This window comes from Canis lupus, chromosome 6 (genome assembly GCF_011100685.1).
Source record: "Canis lupus familiaris isolate Mischka breed German Shepherd chromosome 6, alternate assembly UU_Cfam_GSD_1.0, whole genome shotgun sequence".
NCBI classification, from domain to species: Eukaryota; Metazoa; Chordata; class Mammalia; order Carnivora; family Canidae; genus Canis; species Canis lupus.
In genome coordinates this window covers 48,001,936-48,018,844 of record NC_049227.1, presented here as the reverse complement: position 1 = coordinate 48,018,844, position 16,909 = coordinate 48,001,936, and the positions used below count along the sequence as shown (strand labels likewise).

General features: G+C 33.2%; 1 protein-coding gene across 3 annotated transcripts in view; it reads right to left on the bottom strand.

The window, feature by feature from the left end:
* The window catches only part of COL11A1 (collagen type XI alpha 1 chain), a 197,026-nt gene that overhangs the window by 41,779 nt on the left and 138,338 nt on the right, over window positions 1–16,909 (bottom strand). For all 3 annotated transcript variants that reach the window (XM_038541182.1, XM_038541181.1, XM_038541183.1), the window contains 5 exons: window positions 11,831–11,938; window positions 5,571–5,678; window positions 4,409–4,462; window positions 3,316–3,369; window positions 2,679–2,786 (listed from right to left, as the gene is read on the bottom strand). In XM_038541182.1, coding sequence (XP_038397110.1) covers window positions 2,679–2,786; window positions 3,316–3,369; window positions 4,409–4,462; window positions 5,571–5,678; window positions 11,831–11,938 — 432 coding nt within the window. The remainder of the gene's footprint in view (window positions 1–2,678; window positions 2,787–3,315; window positions 3,370–4,408; window positions 4,463–5,570; window positions 5,679–11,830; window positions 11,939–16,909) is intronic.

Genomic DNA, 16,909 nt, shown 5'->3' with positions numbered 1-16,909 from the left:
TTAACATGGCATTTATTTATATAAAAATAAATGACAAAGTCTTAATTACTAATTTATAATGGACAACATACATGAAAATTTCATTTCCTTGTTCTCAAATGTCACTTGGATGTCTAGGAAAATAATCAGTTGCATGTACATCCCAAACGGTTAATATTATTTGATAGTAGCTTCTAGAATTACTAGGGAAGTTCCTGGGATGACATAGCCAGGTAGTATTTTAGATTTTAGCTTGCCTAAAAACTAGCTGGGAAAGATTGCTAAAATTTTAGATTCCAAGATGTGCAACCTTGGAGATTATAATTCACTGATAGAGCACACAAACTCAAATTCTTGAACAGGCAAGTAGATTTTAACATTTAATATTTCATTTTAAATCCATGTTGTTAAGTAGCACACATTGCAACTTAAACAAAAGTAAATTCTTATAAACACCATATAAAATAATAATCACCTTCCTTATTTTTTTGGTCCACATTTCTACCTCATTTTAGCATAGAGTGAATCTGATTTGGAATCCTCAAATTGAATAGTATATAAATAATAGCGTTCATAGTTTTCTTTTATTTCTGTAGCAAGCACAGCTCTGTATTACCAGCTTCTTTTTTGTGCATGAGTATTCCTAATATTAGCTCAATAGGGACCTCCCAATAAAAAACACTGAAATATTTCTTTCTTTCTGATGAAATCTGGTTATAGCATAAGTTGATTAAGACAGAATGTTCTTATCATTAAAATTAATAGAGACATAATGAGTCAAATTCTTTTGTTGCTGGAAACTAAATGTGCTAAATAGTACTACAGTGTTAATCAGTTTTCATATCCCCCAACTTTCTTCTAAGGAATAATTAATGCAAGGAGATATTCTGTTTAAAGGTCTGTCAACTTAAAATCATTGGTCATTTAAGTGATAAAATTAAAAAAAATGAATTTACGCCAAGAACTATTGTTCTATATGTCTCCTTCATATGCAGATAAATTGTAAACCCCAAGTTGAAAAATCAAGTCACTTAACCAGAATATTAGATTATTATTATTTATGTATTATAATTGCTAATATCTATTCTGCTATGAAGACTCAATTAAAGGATGCAGATGCAATTGTGAACATGTTAATTACATTAGCATCTTTTCAGATTCCTGATTTAAAGAGGTAGCTGTGGGGAAATATAATCAATTTTGCAGTGAACTAATTTCTTGAGTCACCCTCATCAAAGAGCACATTTCTTACATTGTGGAAATGAAGGTAATTTTTCATTTAATATTTTATAAATATAAGCTACAAAGCATCTTCTTTAATCATGAAGAACTAAACTCCTAAATTACAACCTTATAGAATCAGAGTAATCAGTTAAATGAGAAAGAAGAAAATGAATGGTAACATATCCACTAGCAATCTAATTTTGAATGCCTTGTTGTTTTCAAATAAGTGTGTTTCTCACACATGTTGATATTTTGTACTCAAGATTGCTCATTTATTTTTGTCTAATAAACATAAAGGAGGTAAAAACATAAATATGAACATGAAGTTTTTGCATTTCCCAAGTCTAAGAAGAATAATTTTAGCATTAAAAGCAGAAAATTATAAAATAAAAGCATATTCATTGGATGTCTAGGAAAATAGCCAGTTGTATGTACTTCTCAAATGGTTAATACCATCTGATAGTTGTTTCTAGAATCTACTATCCAATGAGTGTTATGACAATAATAACTATTATAATAAAATTAATTATATTATTTAAAATATAATCTGTGTGATTATGTACATAAGTTATTTGATATTAAAAATCAGTATTCAGTGACTTTACTTATGAAAATAAAGGTAAAAAATTAACTTTATATAAATTCAACTTTTATTTACTTTTCTACAACTTCACAAATTGTTAAGGACAGTGAACTAGATGATTTAATTTAACCATTTCTAATTGCTAATGTGGCATAACTCATATCCCTATGTTACCCAAATATCATTACAAACAAAATTTTATAATTTTCTGGAGGATCACTAGGTAGGTGTAGAATAAGCATGTGAAAGATGAGAGCCATATGTTTTCAAAGTTTGTAGGAAGCCGTAAACATCACAATGAAGAGAATGGAAGAACAACTCAGAACAGGAGATGTCTACTATGCAAAGAGTTACCTAAGAGTCTAGTCATAAGATATATTTGAATGAAACTTTGAGTGATTTACAAATCCCTATCTCTTGTCCTGGATATGCCTCACAAAATGCAAATTATAATTTAAAAGAAGTTATTTTAAGTGATCAATCTATTGTTAATTATTTACCTATTGTTGCTTAACATCTGCTCTTGGCAATGCTGTTGGTGATTGGGACTGGCAGTTTGCTCTTTCTCAAAATGCTTTTAAATTTTCTTAGGCATCTGAAGTATCAATTTTCTCACTTATGAAACCTGCAAGAGCATCCGTCCAACCTCTCACTTTTAATGATCAGTCTTCAAAAGGGTTGTCGTTCATTTTTAAGCAAAAGGAGAATGACAAAAGGAGGCATAACACCTAAGGTGGGGCTAACATTTAAGTAAGTCAGTTACTATGGCTAAACATTGTATCCAGATTCCTACATAGAAGGAAGGGAGGCTACTTGGCTTGACATCCACCAGAACACCTGGTGTGAGAAGAGGGTGGACATGATAGAGTGCACGATGTGGAGAGCATCTTACCTGAAGACCTATGGGACCAGGAGGTCCTGGGAAACCTCTGGCACCCTCATCACCTTTTTGTCCAAACATGCCCTGCTGACCTCTGGGACCTGGCTCGCCATCACCTCCCTGGAACAGAGCAAGGAAAATGATCATAAACTGGAAAAATCAGGATTCTGATACAGGTCATAAAAATATAGCCATTTCTAATTTAATCAGAGCTGGCCTATTTATAAGTAACACATAATCTTTAAGATTAAATCTTAAAATTTAATTGAATCTTTTAGGATTAAACTTCCATTATCTGCTACAAATACACCATTGTTTGATTTACAGCCTTTGTTTCTGGAGTATGACTGAGTTTGATTTTCTCATGTATGCCAAGTAAAGTAAAAGCTGCCTAACCAGGGGAAAACAATGTTCAGAATTTACTACAAATTAAGTACTTTCAACTGTTTTTTTTTTTTTTCAAATGAAGTCACAACATCTTTTGTTTATAAAGATCAGCTTGGTTAGCCATATTAGATCATTTAAATTTGATTCAACATTAAACGTACGGACTCATCATGACACAAAATCAACTGGTTATGTGACAGTTCATAAATTTCATCAGGGAACCGTGAGGACATAAATTTGCTGAACAAAGAGGAATACTTACAGCAATTCCAGGGGCGCCAACAGGACCCTGAAGACCTGGGGGACCAGGAGGACCCTGCCGTGAGATAAAAATCAGTAATTTTGAAACTGAAGCCTGAAGAGTCTCAGCTATAATAGCACAGAAGGTTTCGTTGATCATAATCTATTATGCGTCTCTACACTTCTATGGAAAAGAAAAGAAGCCTTTTGCATTCAGTGCAGCCAACCGTTATTTGTTTTACTTCTTGAGACTCAGACTTGCATATTTGCAATCAGCTTTAAATTGGTAGTTATTGAAAGCACTCTCATTTGTAATGTTGTGGATATTTAAAAGTGGATTTTTATGCTAAGGCACTGAAGTTTCACATTTGAAATTTTTCAAAATGCCAGATTCCTTTAATGGGATATGCATGAGTCAGAAAGAGCACTTACAAGATTTGTCTATACATTATCTTCTAAATGAATATTGGGATTGGGGGATTCTGTACAGACAGAATGTGGTAATATATACAAATCTAAATTTCCTTCATGTGAAATACATGCAAACTTAGTTTATGTATATCAGAACTCCTTATTTTGAGCAGTAGATCTCGATAAGTCTTACATGCAAAAACATTTCTTCTTAACGGTCTTTTTTTTTTTTTAACAAAAATAACTGTTCAGTCACTATAAAAGACCTGAGCACTAAAGAAAAAGTCATCGTTTGTGGCAGTAACTGCCACATGTTGGGAAGAGTATTTAAAGCAAAGGTTCTGAAAGCACAGTTCATAGACCATCGGGGTACCTGAGACACTGTCAGATTTCCACCAGGTCAAAATCCTTTCATAACCACACACGACATTATTTCTCTTTAAATTACAGGGATATTTGAACTAATGATGCAAAAGTGATGGAGCTTTTAGGTTGGAATGATTGCATAACTTAATACGTAATGTCAAAAAGGGGTTTAATTAAAATTGACTGAATCCCAACTGAATATCTGCCAAAGAGGTAATATAGTAGCATATAATAAGTAGGTAATGCTATGGAGAAATATCCATGGTTAATAGCAAAAAAAAAAAAAAAAATAAAAAGTTGAATGAGCAATGCTCCTCAGTAAGAACTAGGAAGCTTACATTTTCTCCTTTGTCACCCTTGCTGCCCTTCTGTCCGGGTTCACCGATTTCACCCTGCGTTGGAAAGATTTAAGTTAAAGTTTATGTCTAACATGTCATGCCCGCCATTGCAATTGTCATCACTATCATCCCATTATCAAATTTTACTTTAATATAATTGTATGCTAGTGTTTAATGTCACTGTTTAAACTGTAAAATCCTGGGTTTTCTGCTTCTCTCTTTCTAGCGTTGACTAATAGACAACCAAAAGTCAATTGAACTTTGAGGAATATTGAAACTAGATTTTTAATTCACAAAATCAATTTTGTCTGAAATATCATCACTGTAAACTGATGATGGAAGTACACTGCTTCATTCAAAAATATAATTATGCATTAATAAAAAATTACTTAATTTTTTCTCCTGGTTTTCCAAATGCTAAAATGTTACACATTATCAGATTACTGGTTCACAAATTGTGTTATATATGGCATTTCATAAGAATATTAGAAGACACATTAAATTCATACACTTAACAGGGCAGCCCGGGTGGCTCAGCGGTTTAGCGCTGCCTTCAGCCCAGAGCGTGATCCTGGAGATCCGGGATCGAGTCCCACATCAGGCTCCCTGCATTGAGCCTACTTCTCTCTCTGCCTGTGTTTCTGCCTCTCTCTCTCTGTGTTTTTAATAAATCAATAAAATCTTTAAAAAAAATCCTACACTTAACAGCCCTACATTCAGAATCAAGAGCTTAGAATCTTTACTTAGAATCTTGGGCAATAGAGAAGTACAGGATAATCAGATAGGTAAGGGACCCGTTCTTAAGTCTTCCTTTGCTGTATCCAAGATACTTGAAGTATATACAAGCAATTATTTAAATTAGTTTCACATTTATTTCAGAAACTATATATTTGAAAATAAACACACAATTTTGGCATCTGCTATTTTCCCCCCTACTATTGTGTTTGTGTTCCCTTTTTTGGTTTATATCCCACATACTATTTGTGGATAGGCAATATTACTCAAACTAAATTAAAACTTTGGAGCACATGGAACATGTATGAAACTTCGAAAAAGCTATCTTAAGATATGGTATCTAATCTTAAGAAAACTTCAATCTAGGATTCTTGATTAAAAAATTAAACTTTCACAAGAGGTACTAACATGAATAGAAAATACTAACCTTGTCTCCATCTTCTCCAGGGGAGCCCGCAGGCCCAGCAGGCCCTGGGAGACCCACAGGACCTTGGACTCCATCTCTCCCTGCGGGACCTTGGGGACCTTTTTCTCCCTGTATTGAAAATCCAGCAGACCATTACTTCACTGTAAGAAATAAGTAGCTGTTTATTATGAATTTTATGTGCAGCTGCAATAGTCATACTCTGGATTCCATATTTGATAGCAAGAAACTATTTAGTGTTATTAAGGAAAAAAAATGTGCTCAAGTAGCAAATGATGGCACAAAAGATCCCCACATTCTTTCTTGACTGCAAATACCATCCTTGTTAACAATTTATAAATCTCAGGCTATGGTCCATTAAAGTAATTAATACTCATCTTAGAATCTTTCCTTCAAACACACATTTTCTAATCAAGAATTATACATTGACAAATCATATGCTAAATGTTTACGAAAATTCACTGAGCTTTGATTCTTCTTTGGTGGAGTTACTGAAATAGCTGTGCACTGACTATAAAGCCAAAAAAAAAAAAAAATCATAAAGTGCATTTGCTCATATACTCAATTTTAAAATAGGCTTTATGTGTCAACTTTTTCTCTTTTTAACAAATGTGTCATGGATTTTCCTAGATTTTTATATTTTAATTCATTGTTGCTTTGACGGATTCAAAATGACAAGGCCATTAGTTTTCTTTGTTTATTTTTTGAGAGTGGCATTATTTCCCCGTTTTTAAATTTACCTCTATCATGTAATTTAAGAAAATAGTGCCTTGATAATGACATTATTTTCCATTGAAAGTTCTTTCAGAGTTTAAAATAAATTATATCCTAAAAGTCAAGATTTCATCAGTTTTGCATAAGATACATATACCTGATTGCTCTCAGTGACTCTGATTTCTCTTATTATAGGGTTTGAGAATCCACAAGTCATTAGCTCCCACCTTTGTGTTACCTGCTCCTCCCCTCTCCCCGCACCACTTCCTGTCCCTTCACAATGACTAAATTTTATCTGTCTTATCTCCCGAATATATTTACTTCACTTTATCTCTACCACTAACACCTTATCTCCAAATACTGGTAGCCTTCTTTTGAATGATGCAAATAACCTTTTTCCTTTCTCACCTCTATTCTTACCTCCAAACTATTCCCCATGCTGTAACCAGAGAAACAATCAGATCATCTTACCAACATTCTTCAGTCAATTTACTTGTCTACTATCCCTAACATAAAGACCAAGCAGTTAGTGTGGCCTACAATCACTGGCCTCCCCCTACATGCCCAACAGCATCTAGCCTGCCTTGTACTTGCTCTCTACATTCCAATCCCTCTAGACCTTTTTTTCAGTTAAACTTGATTCCATACCCCTCTTGTTACCTGGCCTGAATATGCCTAGGAGGACACTTCACCAGATAATTCCTCTTCATCTTTTACATTCCACCACTGGCATCCTAAGGAAAAGACCTGACTCCAGCTCAGTTCCCTCTGTTACAAGCTGACATTTCTTTCCTATTACTAACCAGGGTTTGTAATTATACACGTACTTAGGGATTCTTTGCTTATTATCTAATGACCCCGTCAGACAATAAATCTTATGAGGGCAGAAACTATGTGTGTTTTTACATTCCACTGCATCCCTTTGGCCTGTGGCCCAGAGTAGCCAGTTAGGGAATATTTGTTGAGTTAATTACTTAATGACAACAAAAATAAGAAAATACCTATAAAGCAAAGTTAACTTGTAAACTCTAATTTATTAATTTCCTAGATTCCATATGCTCTTTCTTCCAAAACCATGTCTTAATTATCATTTAAGGCATACCTCTGATGTCAGCTTGGGGATCTTTTATTTCCTTTAAGTCAAATATCTCAAACCTATTTATACTTGTAAGATGTGCTGTGTTATTCATAGTGAACCTTATGGTTTTAAACACATCAGCTTATTCAGATACTTCTTAAATTTCCTTTAGAGCCTAACATCCAAAAATTGATTCTTTTATACAAGAGCATCCTTAAACAAGACAGATTAATTCTTATCTGCCTTCATTATAGTACACATGATCTCCAGCCAAGAATCACCTGCCATTTATTTCTTCTGATTCTAGTCTGTGTGGAGTCAGGAAAAAAAATCTTTCAACTGCTCTATACCACACTAAATCTAGATTCTTCATTTACAACTCTGCAAGATGACAAACTCTTCCTCCATTATGTATGCATCTCCTCGCCTGCAATCTACAGGACTATCAGAAACATCATCCATCTTTCCTTAAGCAGTCTTTATTTCATCCCTTCTATCTCTTCACTAATGTCAATAGCTGAATCTCAGCTTACAATTTTGATAGAAGCAGCTACTCATCCCATGTCCTATGTTTGACTTGGCATAATCTTGTATTTAGCTTGGATCCCTATCCTCAACTTGTATCATAATTCAGAATCCATGCCTCCTTATTCAAAAGCCAAACTATGCCTTTATTTACTGGCTATAATCCATCCTTTTTTATGACAACTCTGGTCCACACCCATGATGGTGATGATGGTTCACTGCAGACTTATTATCACAATTCTACAAAGTAATTCAGAACTACAGGTTCATCTAATCCTCACAAAATATTGTGGTTACCTTCTTTTCAGAGGCTTTGGGATATTAAATAGCTTAGCCAAAATCTTGAACTAAACAATTAGTAGACCTGAATTCCCAGCCCAATTCTGATTGGCTGAAGCTGGAAGCCCTAGTCTACTCTGACACCCTTGACTTCCTCACTCTTCACTGATACTTTCCTTATTATTGGTTAAGTGAATAAATATATGTGCATTATCTAATAAGAAGCAATGATTCAATTCTGCTTGTACTTCTACCTACTGCCCGCTGTTTTTTAGCCACATGGCCTACTGGGTTGCTCACCATGTACCTACCCCACTCCTTTATCATCTGCCTTCTTTTGAACCCCACTGTAATTACCCAGAGATCATAAATGCCCAACAGGCCAAGTCCTCATCTCTCCTTTTGCTTTTATTTGGTTTTCCATATTCTTGATCTTTTACAACATTCAACATAGGAGACTCTTACTATTGGGCCTACATGATGGTATGCCTTGGATATATTTTCTATCCCTCATGGGCTCTTTTTTTTAAAAGAGTTTTTATTTAAATTCCAGTTATTTAACATACAGTATTAATATTAGTTTCAGGCATACAATATTGTGATTCAACACTTTCATACATCACCCAGTGCTCATCGTGACAACTGCCCTCCTTAATCCTCATCATCAGTTTAACCAATCCTTCCCTGCAACCTCCTCTCTGGTAACAATCAGTTTGTCCTCTAGAGTTAAGAATCTGTTTCTTGGTCATGGGCTCTTTTACTCTTTCTCTTACTTGATTCTTTCAAAACTCTGATCATTATGATTCTCCCTAAAGGAGTGTCAGACTATTATTGCTTAATCCATTTATGGCTACTACTTTGTCTTTATTGTGTTTTGGATCTAGCATTTTCTCTCCATTTCTACAACTGTCTCCCAAATATATACATTACCAACATAGCTTCTTATCTGTACTCTTTGAATCCAGTACCTCCTTAACCAAATAGTTTTCTTAAAGAATCATTTCCCCCATCAGAGTATTTCTATTAGGTGAATGGATAAAGATGATGTGATGCGAATGTATACACACACACACACACACACACACACACACTCACACACATAATAGAATATTACTTAGCCATAAAAAAAGAATAAAATCTTGCCATTTGCAATGACATGGTGGAGCTAGTGTGTATTATGCTAAGTGAAATAAGTCAGTCAGAGAAAGACAAATACAATATTATTTCACTCATAGGTGGAATTTAAGAAACAAGACAGATGAACACAAGGGGAAAAATGATGGTGGCAAACTGGAAACAGACTCTTAACAATAGAAAACAAACTGAGGGGAGGTAGGAGTAAGGATGGGTTAAATAGGTGATGGGGATTAAGGTGGGCACTTGTGATGAGCACTGGGTGCTCTATGTAAATGATGAATCACTAAATTCTACACCTAAAACTAATATACTGTATGTTAACTAACTGGAATTTAAATAAAAACTTGGAAAATATTTTTATCAGGTCAGGGAGAATAGATTTCAGCTTCTGGAAAAGAGAGTATTCGACGTGCTTCCAAACACCCCATGCTCAGTTTCTAGTCTGATTGATTAATTTGGGGATAGAGATTAGGCCACAGTTGTTGCCCCAAGTAAGTCATGTGGATATTCCTGGCTATTGTTTTCCATTTTCTTCCTTCCAAGGAGGCAGACTGGTGGTTAAGTCAGCCAAGGACTTGCCTTACACAGACTCCCATCTTATCTTTTTCTTTATGCAAACCCCCATCTTATCTTTTTCTTTATGCAAACCTTAGCTTACTTACTAATAATCACGTAACATTTTTCTAACACAAGTTGCTCAAAGGAGTTAAGATCCCAAATTTATATTTGGATTTAGGAAGAAGTAAAAGACTATACTTAACATCTTAGCCAAAATTTTATCAGGTTTTGCTAAGTTTCTGCATGGAGGTCAATGGGTACTTTCACCTTTTATCATCTTTTTATGCTACTATTCATAGACACCTTCTTCAAAAACACTAATACAGTGCCCAGCACTTAGTTGCTGTCAATAACTATTTGTTGAACTAAAGAAAAACAGAATGACATCTTCGAACTTTTGCTGGTGGTAGGAAAATTTGAGAGAGGACAAATGGGAAGAGCATCTTTTTCCCCTTCTTAGTCAGGGTATTATCAGTCACCAGTGAGACCCAAGTCCAAATCTTAGCCCTTACAAGGAAGGCCTTCTGTCAACAGTATCTCCTCTATTTCACAAAATTAACTTCTTATTATCACTTTCACTACTTTTCCATATTCTTCACTTGGCTTCAATATTTTCTTTTTTTTTCTTCATAAAACCACTTTATTTATTTAAACACTTTAAAACCCAGCATTTCAGTATATTATCTTCACAGAATCATAACTTCTCTAACTAGTATATTCTCAATTTGTGTAAGAAGAAATGTATATTCTTTTATTTTGTATGTATTCTTCACTGTGCTATGCCAAGATATGCGTACCCTGGATTTTTGAGTGAACTTATATGAGAAGGCCTAAATCTGTCTTTTCTATCCCCCCTTCATGCACTGTATACTATAAAAGTTGGTGAGAAGTTAGAGTTTGTAAAAGGGAGGTAAAGAATAGTTTTTCCATAGTAGTTAACATTTCAGAAAATAATGTCTACATTTTCTACATATTTACTAAGCTGGAATATATTGCTTTAAAAGTTTTCTAATTAAAAGTGCTTTTTTGGTCACAAAAATATCTATGTACAAGTGGTATGGCTCTATTCTAATATTTTAGATACTTCTGAAAGGTAATATTACACAGAGCATTTTAATTTGGATATAATGGAATAATATCACAAACAGTAATGAGAGAAAATGCATGGACAATGAAAGCAACTCGCTAAAACTAAAGTCTTAGTGATAAAGACAGTATTTTGTAAATTTTAGGTTTAAACTAGATTATACATTTTAAGACTTAAATATAATAAAAAGTATTGAACTCTTATTTTTATGTATTATGGTCAACATTATACCATTTATTGAATGAGTTTGTATTTTATTCTTGGAAGATAAGAATTTTTAAAAAATTAATATGATTAAATCAAAACAAAAACAAAATCTGAGAAGAAATTTTGACAAACATAAGCCTAATGAATAGAATACAGCCTACAAACATTTAAAAATAAAAAAATTAAATCCAGTAAATATAAAATAAAATAATTGGTTGGATGTTTTCTATCTCATTCACTGCAGATCAAAACTCAAATTACATGAGAAGGGCAGCCACTTTCTATGGGTTTCATTTACAGACTTTGGAAATACTGGATATGAAGTTGTAATACAAGAGGAGTAAAAAGTGCACACTTTTCTAATATAAAGCTGCAAAGTGTAGTTTTAATCAAAACTCCAATTTTATTTTTTAAAAGGAGCAAAATCAGAAGCTTTTTACATTAATAATATCCAACTCCCTCACAGGTCTTAGAGTTTCATAAAGTGTGGGAAAATGTCATCTTATTTAATTGAATTTGAAATTTTCTCTATTATAAATATAAAAAGAAGTGTGTTTATATGCCAGGCACATATGCAGAGAGAAGGCAGTGGAGTATGAAGAGCTAATATCCTTGAATAAAAAGTAATAACTTGTGCAGAATGGCAGTATAATATATTTTCTCCTTGAAATTACTTACAGGAGCACCTTTCTCTCCAGCTGGACCAGGAGGACCCTGGGGTCCTGGACGCCCTGGCAAACCAATTGGGCCAGCTGTACCTGCTGATCCACGTTCTCCTGGTGAACCCTAGTAGGTGGGGAAGAAAGTATTCTGTTATTAGTAATGGGAAAAAGTCATAAGGCTTAAGAATCATTTATTTAATAGTGGAATCTTAAAGTACAGTGAATAGCGTAAAAGTCACTTTTAGACAATTGGGAGATCTCTAATAGGAAGAGTTGTACTCATTATTTGAATGATTAATTTCAAGCCCCAATATTAACCACAGATATTGAGTTAGAAAATATTGATAAGATGAAAAATTTTAATTTGTGTATCTTTAATACTTTACAGATATCATGCTTTTTGAAGTGTTCACAACTGTTCATAATGCTTTCTAAAACATAAATCCAGTAAATAAGTTATATGATTTTCTCCCTGTATTATTATGGATTGGCAAAAAATTTTTCTAGACTAGTGTTTCTCAAAGTGATTTCTGGGCTTCACCTCAAACTTGCTGAATCACAATTTCAAAGTCCTAAAAAATGAGTTCAGATATTGCCACTGCATTAGGTTACAAGTATAACCTGTTAAAAGTATAACTTTTTTTAGATAATAACATTTGATAATCACCATCCCAGAACTTGGACATTTTTCCCAGAAAATAAGTCCTTAAAGTTATCTTAGAGTCTGACAGGGATCATCGGATTTTATTATGAACACTGGCAATATAATTCATATAATTAGGTATGTCCAATTGAGTTTCAAAGAAGACACCATATATTTTCAACTAATTTGCTTTAAAAATACTAAATATGTAAAACTTAAAAAAAATAACAGTGTGGATTCTACCTCATATTAATTACATCTATCAACAATTTAAGAAAGAATTATTTAAAGGAAGAAGAAAATAAATGCAAACCCATTTACTAAGTCATGTAAAGCTCAAATGTTACTTATTTACTATTTCCAATTTTATTTTATTTTATTTTTTATTTTTTTAACTGATTAAGAGTCTTCTTTTAATAGATGTGTACCTCATTTTACGTTTTTTTTTTTAAGATTTATTTATTTATTTATGATAGACACAGAGAGGTGGGGGGGGCAGAGACACAGGAGGAGGGAGAAGCAGGCTCCATGTCAGGAGCCCGACGTGGGACTTGATCCCGGGACTCCAGGATCGCGCCCTGGGCCAAAGGCAGGCGCCAAACCGCTGAGCCACCCAGGGATCCCCTCCAATTTTATTTTAAAATCATAACAAGAATGTTGTCTTTCAATTAGATTTCTAGATGGGTGGTTAAGTTACGATTTATCATTTTCTTTCACAATTGAACTAAGTGTGAAATATTAGGAAACATGATTTTTCATAGTTCTCCTAAAAAATTAAGATGTTTAGATAATATCACCCTTTAAAAATTCATAGAAGAAATGACTTATGAAATTTGTAAAATACAATACTTTAGCACTTATTTTCTCATATTTACTTCCCATATAATTGAAAATCTTTTTATTATACAAATATGAATTAGTGACTTTGTTCTAATTTATATTTTATGAGGTAGAGAAACAATTACGTATAAACACAAGAACAGTGATAAAAATGAAAACAATTTGTATTGACACAGTTCTTGACAATTTATAAATCCACTTCACATTCATTTTGTCACTTTATTCTCAAAACATTCCATAGCATTGAATGTGTAGTTGTAGCCTGTCAGTGGTAAAGGTGAGAAACTGTAGCTAGTCAAGAGAAACCCTGACCTTGGGCTCCTCTCTGTGCTTTTGCCACAAAGCCACCCACTGCTTCTCTCTAATGGAGACATCAATGATTCCCAGGGGATATTTAATTATCAATTATTTGAATTCAATGTTTCTGAAATATTAGTTGATTACAGAAAATTATAAAAATATTTACTACTGGGGGGGCGGGAAAAAAAATAAATAAAAAAGAATATTTACTACTTAATTTCCTGATATTATTTTTCTGGCTAAATTCACAAGGTACATTGAATAATTTTTATTTAGCCAGGCATCTGAATGTCAACACAATTAAATGAATTAAGGGAGTATAGATTTGAGATTATTGGTAATAATTTAAGAGTGAAACTAGAAAAAGTGATTTTATATACTTTTGTTTTATTACAACTGTTTTTTTTTTTTTAATTTTAGGGTACCTTAAACTTAGGAGATAGAAATAATTTGGAGAAACTTTACCAAAAACATGGTTAAAGAAATCATGAAACAACTTGATATAAACAAAAAGTGGCATTTTTGCTCTATAAGTATATATTTAAAGTCAATCGGAGAAGGACAAACAGTGCATGTTCTCATTCATTTGGGGAATATAAACGATAGTGAAAGGGAATATAAGGGAAGGGAGAAGAAATGTGTGGGAAATATCAGAAAAGGAGACAGAACATAAAGACTCCTAACTCTGAGAAACGAACTAGGGGCGGTGGGAGGGGAGGAGGGTGGGGGGTGGGGGTGAATGGGTGACGGGCACTGAGGGGGACACTTGACGGGATGAGCACTGGGTGTTATTCTGTATGTTGGTAAATTGAACACCAATAAAAAATTAATTTATTAAAAAAAAAAACCAAGAACTCTTCCTCATATTGCATGATAGTTAACCAAGAGTTGTTTGAAAATTAAATTTTACCAATTACATATTTCAAATACTAAATAAGAAACAATTACAAAGGAAAATTGCAGTTAGTTTTTTTTTTAGATAATAAACACCTAGCCCTCTGTCAAAATGTTTTTTGAAATTTAACAAAAAATTTTTTATGCAAAAAAATCAACCACAAGTGGTGTAATTGTTGAGGTAAAAGACTTTGAATGAATGATTTCAGAAGCCAATGCAGAAGAGAAAAATAAGAGTAGAGTCCTCTAAGTGTTTTGCATTCAGGACCACTGCCCTAAATGTGAAAGGAAGGTAAAGACTTGTCCCTATTGATTAGAGCAAAAGAGGTGAGAAAGGAAGCCTGGAGGGTGAGGGTGAGCACAAGGAGGAGGGAGAGAAAGGTAGTGAAAAAGGAAGGACAAGACAGAGAGAGACAGGAAGAAGGAGGAAGACAAGAGGATTAAGAACAAGGACTCTGAGACAAATGCAAAGGTGTTTCTTGAATCACAAAGAGATAAAGAAAAAGTTCAGTAAATCAAATACTCTCTTTTTATGTAATATAAAAATATCAAATGAAGACAGCATACAACGTGACATCCTTAAAGATAAATCTCTACTTCTCCGAAAAACCGGTACAACATCACTGCATTACATTTCTGTTTTACCATTTCACTTGTAAAAATCTCAGAAAAGGATTACTACCCATTAGCGTTATCAAATCTAAAGCATCCAATTTAAGTGCTGAGATATTTTACTTGTAATTGACTATACAAAATGAGATGCAATTTTGACTTTAGGCCATGAAGTCTCTCTTTATTTCTGTTTTACATTTAAACACCAACTGTGTTGGTGGAAGACTACCCGAGGAAGACAACACGTAGTCTGTGTTGAAGGAAACAGCTATGAAACTAGGATGATAAAAGGGGGAGACTCACTAGGAGCAGAAACATATATTAAAAAAACGTATTATTTTCCAATTATCAAGCCTATTAAACAAATAAATTGTGCTTAGTACTCTGCATATGCAATATAATTTAATACCAATACAGTTTGCTTATTTTTCAGGTAAAGGCCATAAGAGCTTGATGTGCCATGATTCACACAATGATTCTAGGTTCCGAGGATTTCATGAATAAATGGTGAAAAAAAAAAAGAATCCCCAATTGTTTGTACCCCTATAATTCATACATATTGTGCTAAATTTTAATAAAAGAAACATAGCCATATAACACCATTTCTACCTGAATGAGCTTATATTCATTGAACATTCTGTAAAATGAGAAAACTTCAAAGAATTTGTGGCAATACTTATGTCCTTTGTCCAAATAGCCACTCTCTGTCATTGACATAGTTTGTCATTGACAAACAGAGTTTGTTAAACAGAGTTTAAACAATTCATTAGAATCTTTACTTTTTGTCACTGTGCTTACAAGTTTATTTTTAATTTTCTACAACAAGGAATTGTTTTTAGTTTTGAGAACAATTTAACACACGTGTGGGACTTTTTTCATTATGTTCCACTTTTGGTTTTAGAAGCTAACTCTTCTTCCTTGTGTACAGAACTCAGTTTGGTTTAATGCTTCTTTTTGAAAGTATATTTATCCTTGATCACCCCTCCACCAAATACTCATATACACACACTCAGAAATTTTTTACTTTAGATTTTAGTATTGCAAATTATTTTCTCCTAATGCATCATATCTCTCATTGTCCCTCTAATACAATACGCCTGCTGTTTCCTCTGAGTGGTTGGTCACACATACATTCTATCTTGGAAAATCTTTAGTCTTCTCCTGTACTATTAAAATTTTAGCCATTCTTTAGGCCCAGGATAACAACCATCTTTTCTAAAAGTTGTATTATTCTGAGAATTTAAAACATGAGCCATCTTTCTAAATATTCCTTACACAATTTACCATAGTATGCTAGGTTTTCTACCATTATTTTCTGAAGGAATTAATGTAGCATTTGACATACTAAATTTCGTCCTGCAAAGATCTCCATGATTTCTTTACTAATACTTCCAAAGCATAAAATATTTACTATATGCATCAAATAATTACAAATAACAGTAATAAATATAAGAACATGGTAACAGAATTAGACCTATACACTGGTCTTTCTACAAAATATATGGACATGATAGATATGTTAAAAAATTTATGATCTAAATGTATTTATGTGTAGTCAACAGAAATTTCCAAAATTTTCAGAAGAAAGAGCATCGATTGAATACATACTTTCCTTAGAAAATGTGTTATAAAAATTAAGAGAAATATATATTTCCTTAGCTAAATATATCATGCCTGAGAAGTTATATGAAAATAAGTAATGGCCTTTACTTAAAAAAAAAGATGCTTATTAATTTTCTAGTAAAGTATGTTTAATTTTTAAAATTAATCAAATAAAATGTTCATGTATATCAGGTAGAGAAAGAG